The 19,693-nt window shown below is 35.6% G+C and overlaps 3 protein-coding genes across 5 annotated transcripts in view; 2 read left to right on the top strand and 1 right to left on the bottom strand.

The window, feature by feature from the left end:
- Positions 1-7,795, top strand: part of myo9ab (myosin IXAb) — a 133,205-nt gene extending 125,410 nt beyond the window's left edge. Inside the window, exons 42-44 of the mRNA XM_016494739.1 lie at positions 782-963; positions 1,470-1,609; positions 5,526-7,795. Of these exons, the coding sequence (XP_016350225.1) occupies positions 782-963; positions 1,470-1,609; positions 5,526-5,929 (726 nt within the window). The 3' untranslated portion in view covers positions 5,930-7,795. The remainder of the gene's footprint in view (positions 1-781; positions 964-1,469; positions 1,610-5,525) is intronic.
- A 4,561-nt stretch (positions 7,796-12,356) lies between these two features.
- plex9.1 (PML-like exon 9.1) lies at positions 12,357-15,041 on the top strand. Of its 2 annotated transcripts, none has more exons than XM_016494747.1 (3): positions 12,357-12,622; positions 12,828-12,905; positions 14,172-15,041. In XM_016494747.1, exons 1-3 carry the CDS (start codon positions 12,496-12,498, stop codon positions 14,690-14,692), a joined length of 726 nt encoding a protein of 241 aa, XP_016350233.1. In that variant the 5' UTR covers positions 12,357-12,495; the 3' UTR covers positions 14,693-15,041. The 2 variants fall into 2 exon arrangements, with proteins under 2 accessions (XP_016350233.1, XP_016350234.1); XM_016494748.1 differs by having other exon boundaries at positions 12,357-12,624; positions 12,836-12,905.
- Positions 15,042-15,838: 797 nt separating this feature from the next.
- Positions 15,839-19,693, bottom strand: part of rsl24d1 (ribosomal L24 domain containing 1) — a 5,281-nt gene continuing 1,426 nt past the window's right edge. The window contains exons 1-6 of one of the 2 annotated variants that reach the window (XM_016494745.1): positions 19,339-19,507; positions 18,508-18,621; positions 18,363-18,435; positions 17,502-17,565; positions 16,382-16,467; positions 15,844-16,304 (exon numbers count right to left, since the gene is read on the bottom strand). In XM_016494745.1, coding sequence (XP_016350231.1) covers positions 16,237-16,304; positions 16,382-16,467; positions 17,502-17,565; positions 18,363-18,435; positions 18,508-18,621; positions 19,339-19,419 — 486 coding nt within the window. In that variant the 5' untranslated portion in view covers positions 19,420-19,507 and the 3' untranslated portion in view covers positions 15,844-16,236. Of the gene's footprint in view, positions 16,305-16,381; positions 16,468-17,501; positions 17,566-18,362; positions 18,436-18,507; positions 18,622-19,338; positions 19,508-19,693 lie in introns of those variants that run through there. The other variant, XM_016494746.1, reaches the window with a different exon arrangement.

Genomic DNA, 19,693 nt, shown 5'->3' with positions numbered 1-19,693 from the left:
TTTTATTACTGTAAAAAACAGGAGGACATAATGGTATTTACTATTTTTACACACCAGAGGCTTTTAAATGAACACTGTAACCAAAATATGCGTGTTAGAGAATTTACAAATGTATGGTTAACAGTCTTTATGTCATATCAGTCCGTCAGAAATTTTTTTTTTTTGTTGTTTTTTTTGTTTTTTTGTATAATTAATGTCTATTTTTGTTAATGATACATTGATGGCTTAATTTAGGCCTAATCTGTAATTTTATTATAATGTTTCATGTGTAATGTTTATTGTTATTACTATTGTAATGTTTAATGATTACATATAAATAACAATTTCCTTACATTTAAATAGTTATTCCAAATTACCTTCAATGCTTTCCACTTAGATACGTAAGCTTTAGTTTCTGCGAATTGTAAACTCAATCTTTTAATATCTGAAAACTTGATATTTCATCCATTTGAATTTATTATTATTATTTGTTTTTAAAAACAGCTACCCTAGAGCTTCATATCCTGTTTTCTATACACTACCGGTCAAACGTTTGGAATAATTGTTTTTTTTTTTGTGTTTTTGAAAAGGTCTCTTTCTTTTAATGCATTTATTTGATTAAAAATACAACAATAATATTGTAGTAATATATTAATGTTTTTACTGTATTGTAATCAACTAAATGCAGCCTTGATCAGCATAAACAGACTTTTTTTTTTTTAATATTTAAAAAAATCTTAATTATTCCAAACTTGTATGTGTTCACTGAATACTCGTTTCTTATGTCTGCTGTTTTCTCCAGGGTAAGGCGCGTTTACGCAAAAGCGGCCGCCACACGCCCTCGCCGCCCTTAAGCCCTCGGGCCGAGAGGGAGGAGCCAGGCGAGGAGGGGGCGGAGCCTGGGCTGAGTGAGCAGCAGCAAGCAGCCATGCAGCAGGAGGAGAACGTTTTGACTCAGCAGATAGAAAACCTGCAGAAAGAGAAGTTAGTATACACTTTTTGTGTCATGATTATCATATGTGACCCTGGAGCACAAAAGCAGTGTTAAGTCGCTGGGGTATATTTGTAGCAATAGCCAACAATACATTGTATGGGTCAAAATTATTGTTTTTTCTTTTATGCCAAAAATCATTAGGATATTAAATAAAGATCATGTTCCATTAAGATATTTTGTAAATTTCCTACCGTAAATATATCAAAACTTAATTTTTGATTAGTAATATGCATTGCTAAGAACTTCATTTGAACAACTTTAAAGATGATTTTCTCAATATTTAGATTTTTTTGCACCCTCAGATTCCAGATTTTCAAATAGTTGTATCTCAGCCAAATATTGTCCTATCCTAACAAACCATACATCAATGGAAAGCTTATTTATTCAGATGATGCATAAATCTCAATTTAAAAAAATTGACCCTTATGACTGGTTTTGTGCTCCAGGGTCACATTTATTGTCTAGACGTCTTACTGTCGTTATCGCTTCACTTTAGGGAAGAACTGACCTATGAGATGCTGGCTTTGGATCCCAGAGCGTCCGATGACGAGATGCTGGAGTCGGAAGCGTCTATCGGAACGGCAGACAGCTCGGAAAACCTCATGGAGTCGGAGGGTGCCGCGTCCGATCAATGGGGTAACGATGCTAATTTGTTTGCAAGAAGTAGTTTTAAAGGGATAGTTCACCCAAAAATTTTATCATCATTTACTCGCCTTCATGTCGGTCCAAAACCCATAAGACTTTGGCTAGTCTTCAAATTAAGTCATTTTCAGCAAAACCTGAGAGGTTTCTGTTCCTCCATCGAACGCTCAGGTAACCAAAACTTAAAAGATCCAAAAAGGTCACAAAGGGGCCGTAAAATAAATCCATATGAATCACGTGGCTTAAAACAAGTCTCGTGACGAGATTCAGTCACTTTTCCTTCATTTAAAGTCCAAGTAACTAAAATTAGAAGATTCAAAAAGGTCGTAAAGGCATCGTAAAATTAATCTATATGAATCAAGTGATTTAAAACAGCTGTTGTGAAGAGATTTGATCACTTTTCTTCCATTGAAAGCCCAGGTAACCAAAACTTAAAAGATCCAAATGAAGAGGCATGTCTTGCTCTCGGCTTCACTCACCGTGTCTATACCAGTCGCTACAATTGTTGCGCTGCGCCGCAACAGCTCTACTGGACGCGACAAAGCGACCGGTGCAAATCATTTTAACTTTGTGTCAGTACGTCATAAATAGAACACGGCATCAGTTTAATGTCGGGTTTTGTCGTGTCGCGCCCTATACAGTCTATGGTCTATGGATTTTTTTATAGATTTAAAGGGGGGGCGCAACCCAAAAAGTTTGAGAACCACTGGTCTAAAGTGAACAGACAGTGTTTAAAAAGTGCAGTGCACATGTTTACATAGTTTATTACAGTGACTTTGAATTACCTAAAGTAGTGTGGTAAAGCAACAGATTTTCTTTTTATATTTCTGCAATCTACTTTAGTTTGTGTGATTTGTTACTGACTTTCATATTAATGTTTACACCAGGCTTATTTAAACATAATTATTACATGCTTACAAGGTTGGAAGTTCAACAAATCAGTCAATATACTACTGTGATTATAGTCATTAAATAAAAATGTCATTCATATAAATTCATGCATCACCTAATTTCATTGTAACATATAGGCCTGGCCTGCAGAAAAGAACATTTATGTTTAATCTATCTAATAGTGTGTTGGTCATACTATACAATGATATAGCTTGACTTTGTTGAATAATACAGAACATAAAGAGCTTTAATAACTAATTGCATATTAAATCGCAATCGCAATATTGGTAAAAAAAAAATCGCAGATTATTTTCCAAAATCGTTCAGCCCTAATTAAGACATAGTCAAATTAATCCATATGTTTAAAACGAATCCATATGAATAAAGTGATTTAAAACAACTCTTGTGAAGACATTCGATCACTTTACAGACCTTATTTATGTAGACACCATATTGAATTTAGGATGAAAACGAGGATGTGAGGTATAAACTTACAGTCTTTACTAGGGTTGGGTATCGAGAACCGGTTCCATTTTAGAACCGGTTCCAAATTTCCAATAATCGGGTATTCGCTAAGACGTGCATTTCGATTCCGCTCAACGATTCCCGTGTTCGCATTTTAATGTGATTTTAAACTGTTTAAGTGCAGGAAGGGAAAGAACTTGCACACTGTTTGCGTGCAGCGCACACATCTGAAGCGCGAGCACAGAGAACAGTGGTCCCGATGCAGGTTCCCGACCCGAGTCCGTTCTCGAACTGTTCCGTGCATTTCCACAAAGGTTGTTCCAGGCACACAGCTGTTTTTTTGTCTTAAGTGAACGTAAACAGAAAACGCATGTATAACAGTATTTTTAGATCTGTGTGTGTTCGGTGTTAAAGAGACAGTGTCTAATAAACGTGCTGCCCATCATTAATGTTAATCAAAGAACAAAAGAAAATCATTAGCTGACTGAATATCTTTCGTAAATTTAATGAGGATTAATCAATATTTTATTTATGAAAAGAAAACTATACAGTGTTTTTAAACTTTTGATTTCAATTTCTGTACCTGACATTTGTTCAGTTTTATTTATTTATGCTATTGCTAATTAATTTGTTTACTTGTCTTTAACAATTTAATGTTTGAAATTTATATTAGTCTAGTTGTTTTTTTCTGTGGTATTTTTTTGATAAAGCCATAGACATAAAACAGATTAAATATGTTTGACATCTAAATATTTGACTTAAAAGTTGTTTAATGGATTTTTTTATCTTATTGGAATCGGAATTAGGAATCGATAAAATTCAAACGATACCCTAGTCTTTACAATGGCACACATTGTATAAAAGTCCTACATCATGTAATTTTCACAACTTTAAAAACTGTTTTATGGAGTTTGTCTACTGAAAGTAGGGGTGGAACGGTTTGCGGAAAAAATCTAACTGTACAGTTCTCCACACATGCTAGGACCGCGGTTCAACTTCAATCTGACAACGCATCTGTAACATGGTTTGCTATAAATAACACGTAAAACAAACAGGGTTCGGCTGTTTCTGTTGATGGATGCGCATTTTGGCTTCCCAGTACATTACAACAACAGCGAGGAAAAAAAAACGTGGACAAACCATTCACTCTTGTTCAATGCGAATGCCGTATGCTGGAATATGAGCATTTATTCCATAGCGCGCATGCACAGGTGAGACCTGAACAGCACACGTTGATATGTGTTTACACTAAACTCATGTAAGCTTTGCCAGTTTAAACATTTAAGAGCCAGAGGACGCGAGTGAGAAGATTTGTGCGTGCGCTCATTCGAAGCGCGCAGATATTAAGCTCTCTCTGAAGTATTGTGTTTGAATGGACAAATTCACACAAGAATTATGTCAAAATGCCCGTCTTGGTAAGTATCCTATATAGCAGACATAGCCGGCTGAACGTACTTACAGTGTCTTAAAGTGACAGCACTTTCTTAATATTAATCAAACAGAAACAACAAAGAAATCACTCACTGCTCTTGATTGAATAGCTTTTGTAACTTTAATAAAGATGAATCTTTCATTTATACAGTCGAATATGCAATGCTGTTTTACATTTTATTACTTAATTAAATTTCTGTACCTGAAAACTAATGTTAGACCTACCTTAAAGAAAAACAACAACTGAAAATCACTGTTTATTTATTTGTATATTTATTCTATTGTATATATTTGTGCTGTTGCTTGTAGTTAGGTAGATTATTATTATTTTCTTTATTTTAATTTGACAGTATAGTTTTCCCCTAAACATAGCACATACCGAACCGTACTGAAAACGTGACTCTAAAACCGTGATACGAACCGAACCGTACGTTGAACCGTTCCACCCCTAACTGAAAGTGATTGTATCGCTTCACAAGATTTGCATTAAACTGCTCGATCCATATGCATTCATTTAAATTATGCCTTTATGAACTTTTTGGATCCTCTGAGTTTTGGTTACCTGGACTTTCAATGGAGGGACAGAAGCCTCTCAGGTTTCATTAAAAATATCTTTATTTGTGACCCTGGAGCACGAAAGCAGTCTTAAGTCGCTGGAGTATATTTGTAGCAATAGCCAAAAATACATTGTATGGGTCAAAATTATAGATTTTTCTTTTATGCCAAAAATCATTAGGATATTAAGTAAAGATCATGTTCCATGAAGATATTTTGTAAATGTTCTACCGTAAATATATCAAAACTTAATTTTTGATTAGTAATATGCATTGCTCAGAACTTCATTTGAACAACTTTAAAGATGATTTTCTCAATATTTAGATTTTTTTGCACCCTCAGATTCCAGATTTTCAAATAGTTGTATCTCAGCCAAATATTGTCCTATCCTAACAAACCATACATCAATGGAAAGCTCATTTATTCAGCTTTCATGCATAAATGCATTTAAAAAAATTGACTCTTATGACTGGTTTTGTGGTCCAGGGTCACATTTGTGTTTCCAAAAGTCTCACGGGTTTGGAACAACATTGCACATGATTTGAAGTGTCAAATGTCTCCTTTGCAGAAAAAAGCCCCGGCGCGTCATCGGCGACACGCTGGAGGAAGTCCGAGTCCAAAAGCAGACGCGGTTTACGCCGTCAGCCTGAATCTCTGGACTCGGTGGACTCCGTGTCGTCCACGCCTCACTATCGCTTTCGCTCGTCCTCTTCCGGGCCGCTATTTTCGGCCGCCTCTCCCGGGGACTTGCACATTCTCCCCGACCAGGAGGGCTCCGCACAGGCTTCCCTGACCACCCGATGTGCCTCCAGCTCCGAGAAAACCCATCCCCGGCCCAGAGGGAACCGAAGCTGCCCGCCAAAGCCCCGCGAGCCGGGAGAAGGCGGCAGCGGCGGCAGCCGGAGAAGAGAGCATGACTTCAGTTCTTCTCAGCCTTTGGTGCTGTATGGGAGTAATGAATTTATGGTGTGACGACGATGGCGTCCAACATTAGCCGGAGCCGGTAAAGCAGAAACACCAATGGACGTCCGAATAACATTTGAAGTGAAAGAGAAAACGCTTGGAAATCAGCCTTCAATTGCTCTCCCTTCCAGTGAACAAAATGTAAGGAAGGTGCTAAAAACGATGCTCGTGAACGACCTACTGACTGTAACGGACCTGCTGGACCGGTCTGTTTTCACAACAAGAATAGCTGAACAGGGAAAGAGCGATTTTTAATCAACGCGCAATGTCCATTTTCATGTTTACAGAACTGAGCCAATGAGAAGTCAAGAGACTTCAACTGACTGCATGCCGTATTGCTACCATATTGTTTTCACTCTATGATTAAAACCTTTGATAAAGTGCTAAATATGTAAAATAATATTATATTATGGATAAGGGTCGAACGAATCGTGTAAATAGCTGAAATACCTGTGCTGCTGGTTGAACCATGTGAAAATAACGTCTTTTTGTGTCGCAGATTGAAAACGAGAGCGTATGAATCTGGTGTCTGTATGTTGTTTCTTATGGGTCTGACAAAAACGCACATGATTTAGGTATTTTCATCCCATTTTTGCATAATGCAAACAATCTTGGTTTTCTTTATGCAAAATCGGTTTGATTGTGGAGTGAAATCTGACCCGGGCATGAGCTTTAACCCACGTTTTTTGGTTCCAGGAACACGTTTTCCATTCAGATGAAAAAGCAAAAGGATGATAAGGGATGAAAAGTTAGATGTGTTTGTTTGTCTCATGATTATTTGATGTAGTTTTACTCGCCATCCTTTTTTTTCTCATCAGTGTTATGTGCAACCGAATCAGGACTTGAAAATATATTTAGTTTTTTTGGTAAATTGCTTTTTTAAAGTATATTGTGTGTTACACATGCTGATATTTTATTGTGAATTTCAAGTATATGAATATGTTTGGTGTTCCATTGTGCCATCTGCAGTCACATGCTTAGTTGGCCATAACATCCTTTCTGTTTAAAAACTTAATTTAATTTAGGGCTAATTTATCACAAACATCCTCTGCTGTGGATTTTTACCCTTTAAACTGTCATTAGTATATTAACATGCAAATTTACGGCAGTAAAATTCATAGAAAATCAAGGACACGTAACGGCAAAAAGCTCAAAGCTTAACTATATAGTACGTTTACGCAGTCAACATTGCTGTTTATGTGCAGGGAATGTGTCTCCAGAAGCTGTTTACTCTTTTCGATGTGCTGTTACAGATCTATATCTATGTCTATATCAGTCATAGCCTATTGCAAGAAACCATCACCATGGTGCAATATCACAAGAGACATTAAGCTATGTTTTATGTTCTGATAAGTATGCTTGGGTACTGTCCTGAACTTTAAGTCCACTAATGCTCAAAAACAGGCGGTAAGAAGGAAACGGTTGTTTGTTGCGTCCTGCATAAGTGAATGTAATCACTGTAGCATGCCACACTATTGTCAAAGTTTCTCTTTTACAGCTACTGTATTTCAGAACACGTCTGAAGCCGGAAACATACTCTGTGCAAAAGCGCAAACCCCGAATGCAGTCCCTAACATATTTAACATGTATTAAGGTGTGGTCACAAATTTCAACAGAGTTTTGTGTGAAAAAGGTGTGTTATCCATTCCTACTGGATTGCTATTGGGATGACTGGATTGGATTTGGATGCAAGAGTAAATGTCACTGCACCGTTTTACTGTGGCTTCATAACTCATTGGGTTATGGAGGCCAAAAAAAACAATTTTAATAACATGCTTTAGTGAGTCAGATTGAAAAGCTGAAATTTACTTGTCATAATTATGACATACTAAGTTGTAATTATGACTTTAAACGTTGAAATTGACAAAAAAAAGTTGAAATTGTGACATACTGTACTAAGTCATAATTATAAAAACCAAAATTGAGTCGCAATTATGACGTACCAAGTCATAATCATGATTTTAAAAGTTGAAATCGACAAAAGTTCAAAATTATGACTTTGAAAATGAAGTTATGACATACTGTACTAAGTCATAATTATGAGATAAAAGTTGAACTTGTGGCTTTAAAAGTTGAAATTGATAATAAGTCGAAACTGACTTTAAAAGCTGACAATGACATACTAAATTGGAATTATAACAAGTCAAAATTGAGATATAAAGGCAAAAAAGGATTTATATCAATTTTTTTAAATCTCATAATTGACTTAGTATGTAAATTTGGACTTTTAATGTAATAATTTCAACTTATCTCATAACTATGCCTTTTTATGTCATAATTTCGACGTGGTTTATGATCATTTTGACTTTTAAAGTCATAATTATGTCTAACTATGTAATAATTAAGACTTCTTACATGGTGGAAATGGGCTTCAATAATCGGATGAGTTGCTGTCAGTTGTTTAACTTGTTAAACCGGATTTAGGTAGCTAGCAATAAACATGTTAACATTACCTTCATTCTCTTCAAACTGTCGCTCCATGTGAGTTGCCCTGAAAGAGAAAAAACAAAACAAACTGACCGTTATGCTAATGAGCTTTAAGCACGCTCTTCAGAACGCAAAGACACGTGATCCTGCGTCGATTAAAGCGTGTACGCACACGCTTGTGTAGAGGATGTTTTTCGGCATAAGACTGTTGTGTTTTTAAAAACAAGGGATGTAATATCTTGCATATGACGATTATTTTACGTTGAATGATCCTGCTCTGTGTGTTTTGATGGACTGACAGTCTCTACAAACAGATTTGTGCTTTCGGAGTTTGTGTTTGTGCTCTTGTGAGCGCAGTTGTAAACGGTGCAATTTGTGTAATATTTCTTTTATGTGTAAATGTAAGGATGTAAAAAAAAAAATTACATAATCATTGTCTTATTAAAAAAGAAGAAGAAAATAAACCTGCTAATGTTTTCCGTAGTCTGTCAAGAGAGAGAAAGGGAGGGCGGTAGGGATGGGCGGATCGATCCTTAAAGGGGTCATTAGATGCTGCTAACAAGAACATTATTTGGTGTATTTGGTGTAATGCAATGTGTTTATGCGGTTTAAGGTTCAAAAAACATTATTTTCCACATACTGTATTTAAATTACATTTTAAAATATATTAAAATAGAAAATAGTTATTTTTAATTGTTATATTTCACAATAGTGCTGCTTTTACTGTTTTTTTTTTTGTTTAGTTTTTTTTTTCAAATAAGTTGCAGCCTTGGTGAGCATGAGACTTAAAGAAAATATTACAAAAGATTACTGACCCCAAACTTTTGTATGTTCTGTAATTGCTGTTAATAAATCTGTCAGAAAAAAATATGCTAAAGTTTCACTGCCTACAGCCTGGCAGCCTTTTACAAAAAATTAACCATGGTTTTATTGCAGTAACCACAGTTTACCACAGTATTTGCAGTAACCACAGTTTACCATGGTAATAATAATAATAATAATACATTTTAGCACTTATGTAACACTGTGTTTATTTTTCATGAGGTACCCTCAAAGGTGCACTTTTGTAACTTATCTACCCTTAAAGCATGCATACTTGTATGGTACTAATATGCTCACTTTTAGGGGTATAGTTGCACCTTTGAGGTTACTGCCCCAGTAAAGGGCTAAATACAATTATAGCATATTTTATTTCTGACAGTGTAAACAAAAAAAAGGCCTATGAAATGTTAAAAAACATGGCTTTAAAATCGAATATTAAGTGAGTATAATTACTGATTATATTCTTTTAATTATTTAAAAGATCAGTTTAGTTTAGAGGTATCGGTATCGGCTTGAAAATATCGGTATCGGATCGAAAATAAAATAAGAGGTATCGCCCAACCCTAGAGGGCGGAAACCTATGCTTTCTATATAAACTGAGAATTACAGTATTGGAATGAATGGAATTTAATTAAATCTTTTAAATTCAGAAATCATGATTACTCAAAAAACAGATTAAAAAATGTACAAAAAAGTTTTTAGGCACGAATATCTATGACGGCATTTTAGTGCCACGTTAAAAATAAAAACATCTAAAATTACAAGAATAAAGTCGAAATTATTAGAATAAAGTTGTAATGTTTTGAGAATGAAGTCAAAATATTTTGAGAGTAAAGTTAAAATATTTTGAGAACAAAGTCGAAATTATGAGAATTAAGCTGTAATGTTTTGAGAATAAAGTTGAAATTACAAGAATTAAGTCAAAATATTTTGAAAATAAAATCAAAATATCTTGAGAATAAAGTCAAAATATTGAGAATAAAGTAATGTTTTGAGAATAAAGTCAATATTTCGAGAATAAAGTCAAAACATTTTGAGAATAAAGTCGAAATTATGAGAATAAAGTCATGTTTTGAGAATAAAGTCGTAATGTTTTGAGAATAAAGTCAAAATATTTTGAGAATAAAGTCAAAATATTTTGAGAATAAAGTCAAAATATCTTGAGAATAAAGTCAAAATATTTCGAGAATAAAGTCAAAACATTTTGAGAATAAAGTCGAAATTATGAGAATAAAGTCGTAATGTTTTGAGAATAAAGTCAAAATATTTTGAGAATAAAATCAAAATATCTTGAGAATAAAATCAAAATATCTTGAGAATAAAGTCAAAATATTTCGAGAATAAAGTCAAAATATTTCGAGAATAAAGTCAAAACATTTTGAGAATAAAGTCGAAATTATGAGAATAAAGTCGTAATGTTTTGAGAATAAAGTCAAAACATTTTGAGAATAAAGTCGAAATTATGAGAATAAAGTCGTAATGTTTTGAGAATAAAGTCAAAACATTCTGAGAATAAAGTCGAAATTATGAGAATAAAGTCGTAATGTTTTGAGAATAGTCAAAATATTTTGAGAATGAAGTTGAAATTACAATAAATAAGTCAAAATATGAGAATAAAGTCGAAATTACGAGAATAAAGGCGAAATGTTTCGAGAATAAAGTTGAACTTTAATTGCTCGGTCATTCTTGAGAAGTGGGACAAAACAGGGTGCAAAATTGAAAAAATAAAACCTTGTACTCAGACAAATGAAACTACATTTATGTATCTTATATGGTTTAAGCTACTGAGCTATGCTTTGATACAACCTCCCAACTTTTCTCTTTTTTAACAAAATGTGCTTTTTTACCTTGGACTGTGTAATATAATTTCAGCTTTAACAGCATTCAAGATGTTTTTAACATTTCAAAACACATTCTCGTGTTAGCAGACAGATTACACTTTCACATGTGACCGACAATTCCACAACAAATATAAAATATCATAATGAAATATTATCATATATAAATATTCAACTGACGGAGGTGACAGAACTGACGGTGGTGACGAAAACCTGAATTTGTAGTCATTTTAACTATCAAATACATTGAATCAGTCAATTACTGTATTAAAACAAACAGTGAGTGTGTTATTGTTTATAAAGCTTTTATTCAAGAGTCACATTTAAGTATTTTGATATATCACTGGAACACAAAATCTTATGGTGGTGACATCTGACGGTGTTGACAAATTTGGCATTTCTTTCACAAAACCAATGGAGTTCATGTAGTAGCCATTTTATTTGTTTCTGTTGATGCTAGATGCTAATGGAACCTGCTTCAGGAGAATAAAATTATCTAAATATTTCAAATAATTTCCTCAGAAATTGGAAGATGGTGTTGACATCCTGTGATGTGACCCTGTTCCCCTCACACACACACACACGACGCGTTACTCTGCGCTGCGCAAAACTCCGCATTTGAGCAGTCAATAGCAAATACTTAAACTAGTAACAAAACAGTAGCTGATTCAGAAGCGCCAGATTGTCATAGCAAAGTCAGAATTACCTCCTCTCCTAGGTTCACGAAACGGTCATCCATAAAATGCATTGCTGTTCTGTTGTAAGTGATCTTAAAGATTCCTAAATGCATCTACTTTCGGAAGGCCAAATAAAGTGCTTTTGCTTTCGCCTAGAAACACACAGCGTCTCCCTGACATGCTGCTTCAACACTAACTGCGGTTACTGAAACCACGCCTTCTTTCTTTGCGTGAACATTTGGGCGGCATTATGTAAATATTTCCACATAGTGACGTAGATATGTGGGGGCGTGTTAGAACGAGGGCGTGGCAGAGTCTAAACTTTGATAAAGAATATCTCTTTGGTTTTGTGACTTCAGTCTTTGCAATTTCAGGGATCTTATCTATTCACGAACAGCTTGTAACACTCCAAAGAGAAAGGAAAACTTGAAATCGCATCATATGACCCCTTTAAAAAAAAAAGTATCCATTTTATGGATAATGACTGTGCTATGATTTAATTCTCGTAATTTTGACACTATTCTCAAAACATTTTGACTTTATTCTCATAATTTCGATTTTATTCTCAAAATATTAACCTTTAATCTCGTAATTGTAGTTTTTTTTTTAAATGTTAACGACATTGAGATTTCAAAAGTTATTCACCGGCACTGTAAGGGTTAAGAAACGACTGCGCGATGACAGTTTAGTTGCCATGGTGATTGTTTTGTAAGAGGCGTGTGCTGTTATTTGCTGACTGACTCATCATCGGCCTTCGGGATAAAAGCGAACGTAGGGCGCGGAGGAGAAACGAAAGCGATCTGACGCCAGCATGAGAGACACTGAACGCGACAAATCCGCTGGAAATCACCTGAAGCGCTCCCTGATCGATCTGATCATGTGTGTGATGAGGCCGATCGCGCGAGTCTTCCCGTGGCTCTTCCGGTGGATCTCGAGCGGTGAGTTCACGCGTTCGCTCTTTATGTTGAGCGGCTAGAAGCCTGTTGTGGGTGTTGTTTCGCTAACTATAGTGACTCAAACTCGCGACGTCCGCGTCGTAAAGCGTCACACACTCAGACCTGTGTGTAGTATTAGGTGTGGCGTTATCGAGTGAACTCTGCGGGTTGTTTAGTGAGGTTGTTGTTGTTGTTGTGTTTTGAACAGGTAACGTCAACGTCAACGTCATGATACGTGATGACGAAGCGACGCCGGTGTTTTTTGACCTGGAGACCACCGGACTGAGTAACGCAACTCCCCTCTACACTTTATTAGATTAACATATATTACATATAGATATTTAATGATTTTTATAATGAGCAGAGAGATCCATCTATATAATGTAATATGCCCATGCTACATCTATTATTAAATTTAAATTAAATTATTATTATTTATTTATTTAATTAATTATTATTATTATTACATTTAATTTAATGTACTATGCCCATGCTACATCTATTATTAATTATGTATCAATTGATAACTTTCAATGAATTGCTTTATCATTTATATTATTAATTCATATTTTTATAAATATATATTTTAGTTATGATGAAAGTGAAAACGCGTTATATATTATAATGTCAGTACTTCGTTTAAAAACACAATGTGTGTAATTCTACACTAAAGTATTGTTTTAAAAAAGGCTAAGTATAAAAAATATAGTCACCAAAATGCTACATTAATAATGTTGTTGATTAACTATAAGTGAAAGATGTTATGGTTAAAAAAATGCATGTAATTATTTTTATTTATTTATTTAGTCATTTATCAGACGCTTTTATGCAGTAAAATATGTAAAAAATAACTATGATATGAATGTCACCAAAATGCTTAAATAAAAAAAAGAAGTAATAACACAATGGATGTAAGTTTACACAAAAATATGTATTGCATATATATACAGTATATATATATATTAAAACAAAACTTACAATATTTCAATATTTTAGTGTAAAATTACATTGTGTTTTTAAATATTTTTATAATATCGTTTTTTGATTAGTTTTTTTGTTCAAAAAGGCTTTTTAACAATATTTTACTGAAGAATTGCATGCAGTGTGTTTCTAAAAATAATACTTTTCACTTATAGGTAACACTTTACAATAATCGTGTACTAATGCCTAAATTAATACTTCATCATAAACGAATGATTATTAAAGGTGTTAACTAATCACTCAGAAATTCTTTTGTCCCCCCCCCCCACCCCCTCTACTATAAATATCTTATTTCCTAAAAAGTCACCAAAATTCTACATTAAAGAACTTAAATTGTTAACTGTATTTTAATATGCAAAATATTGTTTAATTAAATGCTGCATTCAAAAATTCATTGGATAGTGGATACTATAAGTAAAAAAAATATATATTTTTTTAAAAACACAATGCACGTAATTCTACAGTAAAATATTGTATATATATTTAAAAATATGGTCACCAAAAAACCCCAACTCTAAGTATAAACCTCATGCACAGTAAATACAGTAGATGTGTTCTTGTCTCCGCTCAGACACGTCTGCGTGTGATATCGTGCAGCTGTCGGCCGTCAGCGGGGACCGGGTGTTTAACGTGTATCTGCTGCCGCGCTGCTCGATGACAGACGGGGCGTCTCGAGTCACGAGTCTGACTGTAGACGGCCCCCATCTGCTCTTCAGACACCGTCCCGTGCCCACCGTCCCTCACAGACGGGCTCTGAGCGACTTCATCTGCTTCCTCAAGACCTTCCGCAGGCCCTTTCTGGTGGGACACAACAGCAGGCGCTTCGACTGGCCCGTCCTGACCCGCGTGCTGGCCCAGTTTGACCTGCTGGAGGAGTTTGCGGGCGTGGTGTCCGGATGCGTCGACACGCTGCCGCTGAGCAGGGAGATGTTCCAGCTGCCCAGATACTCGCAGCAGTTCCTGGTCCAGCGCTTTCTGCAGGAGTCGTACGGCGCTCACGACGCCTCCGAAGACGTCCGGATGCTGCAGGAGCTCTACAGAGTCTGGAGACCCAGCCAGGAGCTCGTGAAGAAGCACACGATCACCCCGTGACGCCGGCACAGCTGCAGCTCCGGGGAAACAAATACTGCTCCTGTGTGTGTTTAAAGGAATCAAGTTGCACTGAACTGAAGGATTCAGAAATATTTTATATGTACGGTCAAACCAAACATTATTCAGACACCTGATATCATTATACTAGTGAGTTTAGTTGAGCTAAATTGGTTTTATCTAATCGTGTGCTTAAATTTGACAGCTATTCATTCCATACCTTTCCATCAAAGTTATCTGACATTATCAAGATGAGTTTGTTCTGACACGGTTTAACTCTGAGTGCTTCTCATATTTTATTAGCATTTTCTAAACTGTAGTGAATAAACTGTGATATAATGTTGAAGGTGTCTGGATAATTTTTGGTTTGTATGTATATATACTGTATAGTGCCTTACAATGAAAACATTTTGTTTTTTATGCACACGAATAACGCAGCCATCCATAACGGTTCATATCGATTTCACCTAATATTTCTTTTTACTGAGGATCTCAAAGTATTGAATATGCGTTTTCTAGTGCAATGTTTACATTACTTTGAGTTCACTGACAAAGCCGTCTGTAAATTATGGCAAAAAAAACAAAACAGTTTTAAGATTTTCTTGTGTCACATGTTTCGTTTTAATTTCCGTTTTAGTCTAAAATCAGGTTTTGGTTTTCAGAGCCAGTTTTGCTTCCCCTCAGGTGTCAGAATATATACAACTCAATTTCATTTCATTTCTACATACTGACATTATGCATTCATTAACTGGAACCATTAAATAAGAACCATTTTATAACGTGTGATTGTCTTATTTGTATTTTAGTTATTTTGTGAATTACAGTTGCATTTGTTTTGGACTATGTTACTAAAACTGTATAAATGCATAATATAATTTTTTTAATATGTATATTTTTTGTTAAATTTATGCATGTACTTTATACGTTTTATCTTGTCAACAAAATGCTAAATTTACAAAAAAAAAATCTAATTTGGTAACTAAAATTGAATATGTATTTTAAAGTAATGCATGCAATTTAAGTTAAAAATGTTGTAAAACGTGTATTAAAATATTAACAAAACTAAAAACTACAACTTAAAACAACGCATGTAATAAAACAAGCACTATATTTACTTTTTTGGTTAATGTTTTTATTTGATATCATTTAATGTTTTAAGACAAAATTATGGATATTTTTCACATTTCAAAGCATATCTGCATATTGCTGGCAGCTATGCCTTTAGAAACATGAAAAATATCACATTTTCAAAATGATCACAAACGTTTTTTTATTAGGATTGTATTTTGCTCAAAGTCCATAAAGGTCATGTACATAATGAGGTGGATGGATAGTTATCACAACACTTAATATACCCAAAATAATATTCAGCCGCTAGAGCGACAGGAAGGAAGTTTTAAAGTGGATTAATCCTGGAGAAACTGCTGACTCTGTCCAGTCGACACGGATCAATATTCATGTTTATGCAGATCAGGAGTGGCCACATGTTCTCAACATTTGAAAGCAGAAACATTGTGAAAGTCCAAATGAGCAGCGTTTTCTTCGCGTCACTCGTCCATCTCCACGTCCTCTGCCAGCTTCTGGACCATCTTGTCCTCCAGCTGTTTGGCTTGACCTGAAGAGAGACATCAGACGTGAGAACGGAATCTGGGACGGGTTTGGGTGACGTTACATCTGAGCAGCGAGGTTTACCTGCGTGTGGAGCTCTGATGAGGTGAATGTTCTTCTTGACTTCACTGATAGCTGCCGCCTTCTCCAGCTCTTTGCCACTCTTCAACCTGAGGAAATACGGAAATGTTCATGTAAATGATGGGCACTGTAACTAAAAGAAATAAATAAAACTTTTAGTAGAATTAAAATGAAAATAAAATACATAGATTCTAAATATTTTTTAAAAACCCTAATATATGTTTTTTTATTTGATGTAGCGAAATAAAAACTACAGACATAAAAACAAATAAATGACAAAAACGAACAGACACCTTAACGAATTAAAATTAAAACAGAAAAATAAAAACGAATTAAAAAACTACATAAAAATATTTTTCTTTCTTAAACTTTAATGAAGTAAAATACACAAAAAAACAAAAACACAAATCTATTTCAGCTAGTTACCAAGGCAACATTTCTCATTTTCATTCAGTTTAATGCACTAAAACTACAAATAAAAATGAAAACGATAATAAAAATTATATGGACATTTAAAAAAAACCAACGAATTAAGATTTTTTGTATTTATTTTTGTGTTTTGTCATTAAGTTAAAATTCAAATGGAAAATTTGACAAAAAATAAGATAATTTAAAAAAAATAATAATTTCAACTTAAAATATTAAAAGTACTTATCTTAATTCAAAAAAGTTTTTTATTCAACTAGTTGCCAAGGCAACATCTCTCATTTACATTAAACACATATATATTTACAAAAAAAAAACGAATAAATGACCAAAAACTACACAATTTTTGAAATGCAAACACACAAATATAAAATATACAAATAAAAATGAAAAATATTTATGAAAAAAAAAAAGTTTAAACTCTAACAGTTAAAAAATTGTTACTTAAAAAACGCACAAAAATTACAAAACCTTTAACTAGAATTAAAAGGAAAACAGAAAACCTTAAAAAAAAAAACTAACTCGGACTATTAATAAGAACTATAACAGTATCTGAATGATGCTAAAATAACACATGGACCGATCACATGCATGAAACAGCCGGCTGAACTTTGACCCGTTGAGTCACGGTGAGGTAACGAGGAGAAAGTACAATCAATTAAATGAGTCTTAAATTACAGAAGAAAGCAGAAGTCACCTGTTCATGATGAAGCGCGCCTGCCGTTTGTTTTTGATGGCTTCAACCTTCTTCATGGCCTCCACTGTTCAACACAAACACAGCAGTCAGAGTCAGCGCAATCAACTCACCTCACATTAGTGAGTGAGTGAGTGAGTGAGTGAGTGAGTGAGAGTGTGTGTGAGTGAGTGCGTGTGAGAGTGAGTGTGCGTGTGAGAGTGAGTGTGTGCGTGTGAGAGTGAGTGAGTGCGTGTGAGAGTGAGTGAGTGCGTGTGAGAGTGAGTGTGTGCGTGTGAGAGTGAGTGAGTGCGTGTGAGAGTGAGTGAGTGCGTGTGTGTGTGTGCGTGTGAGAGTGAGTGAGCGAGTGCGTGTGAGAGTGAGTGAGCGAGTGCGTGTGAGAGTGAGTGAGCATGTGTGTGTGTGAGAGAGAGAGTGAGTGTGTGTGCGAGAGAGAGAGAGTGAGTGTGTGTGCGCGAGAGAGAGAGTGAGTGTGTGCGCGAGAGAGAGAGTGAGTGTGTGCGTGTGAGAGAGAGAGTGAGTGTGTGCGTGAGAGAGAGAGAGTGAGTGTGTGCGTGAGAGAGAGTGCGCGTGAGTGCGTTTGAGTGTGTGCGAGTGCGCGCGAGTGCGCGCGAGTGCGTGCGAGTGCGAGTGAGTGAGTGCGAGTGCGTGTGCGAGTGAGTGAGTGCGTGAGTGAGTGAGTGCGTGCGAGTGCGTGTGCGAGTGAGTGAGTGCGTGCGAGAGTGAGTGAGTGAGAGTGAGAGTGAGAGTGAGAGTGTGTGAGAGAGTGAGAGAGAGAGAGTGTGTGAGAGAGAGAGAGAGAGTGAGTGAGTGAGTGTGTGTGTGAGAGAGAGAGTGAGTGTGCGTGAGTGTGTGTATACTCACTGGTCTTGCTCCAGAGCTCTCTGTTGTATTTGACAGGAATATTTCTGCGCTTCTCAAACTCCAGCGAGTTATCCTGACAAACACAAGCAGTATTTTATTTGATGAATGAACAGCTGAATCAGTGTGTGTGGCTCGCGTCTCTCACCAGCGTCAGCTCTTTGCCCGCTGACTTCCTGAACGCTTTGGTCCATCTGGTCTTTCTTGGGTTTCGCTTCTTCTTGAAGTTTTTGTGGCATTTGGACCGGCAGAACCTGAAAACCTTCAAAACACACACACACACACCTGTCAGGATTCACACTGATATATGCCCACACAAACTGAGAATATGACAAAACTACCATAATACTACTAACATGTTTTATTTTTTTGGACATATGATGATGATACCATATATATAACACATATTTCGCACCTAAGATGATTTTACCATACTTCTTTAGGAATATAGCATGGTAATACCATTATTTTAACATTTATTTAGATTTTATATTGATTTTATGTTGTTTATTTTTTTGGTTATTTGTTTGTTTTTTACATGTAACATGGTTTTTATTAAATTATATGTACACACTTTGAGATATATTTGTGTGTGTGTGTGTATTTTTATTTCTAACCATTTTTTTTAAACAAATTGTCATTTTCTTTTTTCCCTCTATCAATTGGAATAAAACACACACACACACACACACACACAGAGTAATACCATGTTTTTATATGCACTTTGCTAGTATTATATAGCTTTTTAACATGTAAAAGAAACAGGCTAAAGTCACGTTATATGCGTCGTGGAATCCCCACGTTTCTGTCGACACTTACTATGGTAACGTTACTATTCGAAGTAAAAAGGACACACACGAATATGGGACTCATTCAAAAACAGCTCCATTTCACTCATTATTAATAAACATGCAATGCTAATGTTCAAAGCAGGGGTTTAAACGGCAGACTGACATCACGCCGCCGGTCGAGTCCTTACCTTACAGTCGTTGCGCACAAACATCATTCCGTGTCCCGGATAAACCGGAGCCGAGCAGAAATAACACTTCTCGATGCGCATTTTGATCAATTATTATGATCTCACTCGCACATGTGCCGCTGCGCTGCGAACACGGGCGGAAAAGAGAACACGCGGTTCCGCTTCCGCCGCATGACGTCATCACGCACACCACAGGCTTTGCCGCCACCGAGCGGCGCGGAGAGTCATCCATCAAAAATAGTAATAACCAACTTCAACAAGTTATACAAGATTTTAAAATGAGTTACCAGGTAACGGGAAACGTTCTGGCAAAGTTATGAACAAAGGTTCTTCCGGTATATATATATATATATAT

Source organism: Sinocyclocheilus anshuiensis, unplaced genomic scaffold, assembly GCF_001515605.1.
Source record: "Sinocyclocheilus anshuiensis isolate Anshui unplaced genomic scaffold, SAMN03320099.WGS_v1.1 scaffold923, whole genome shotgun sequence".
Classification (NCBI taxonomy): Eukaryota; Metazoa; Chordata; class Actinopteri; order Cypriniformes; family Cyprinidae; genus Sinocyclocheilus; species Sinocyclocheilus anshuiensis.
This window is presented reverse-complemented; position numbering and strand designations above follow the sequence as displayed.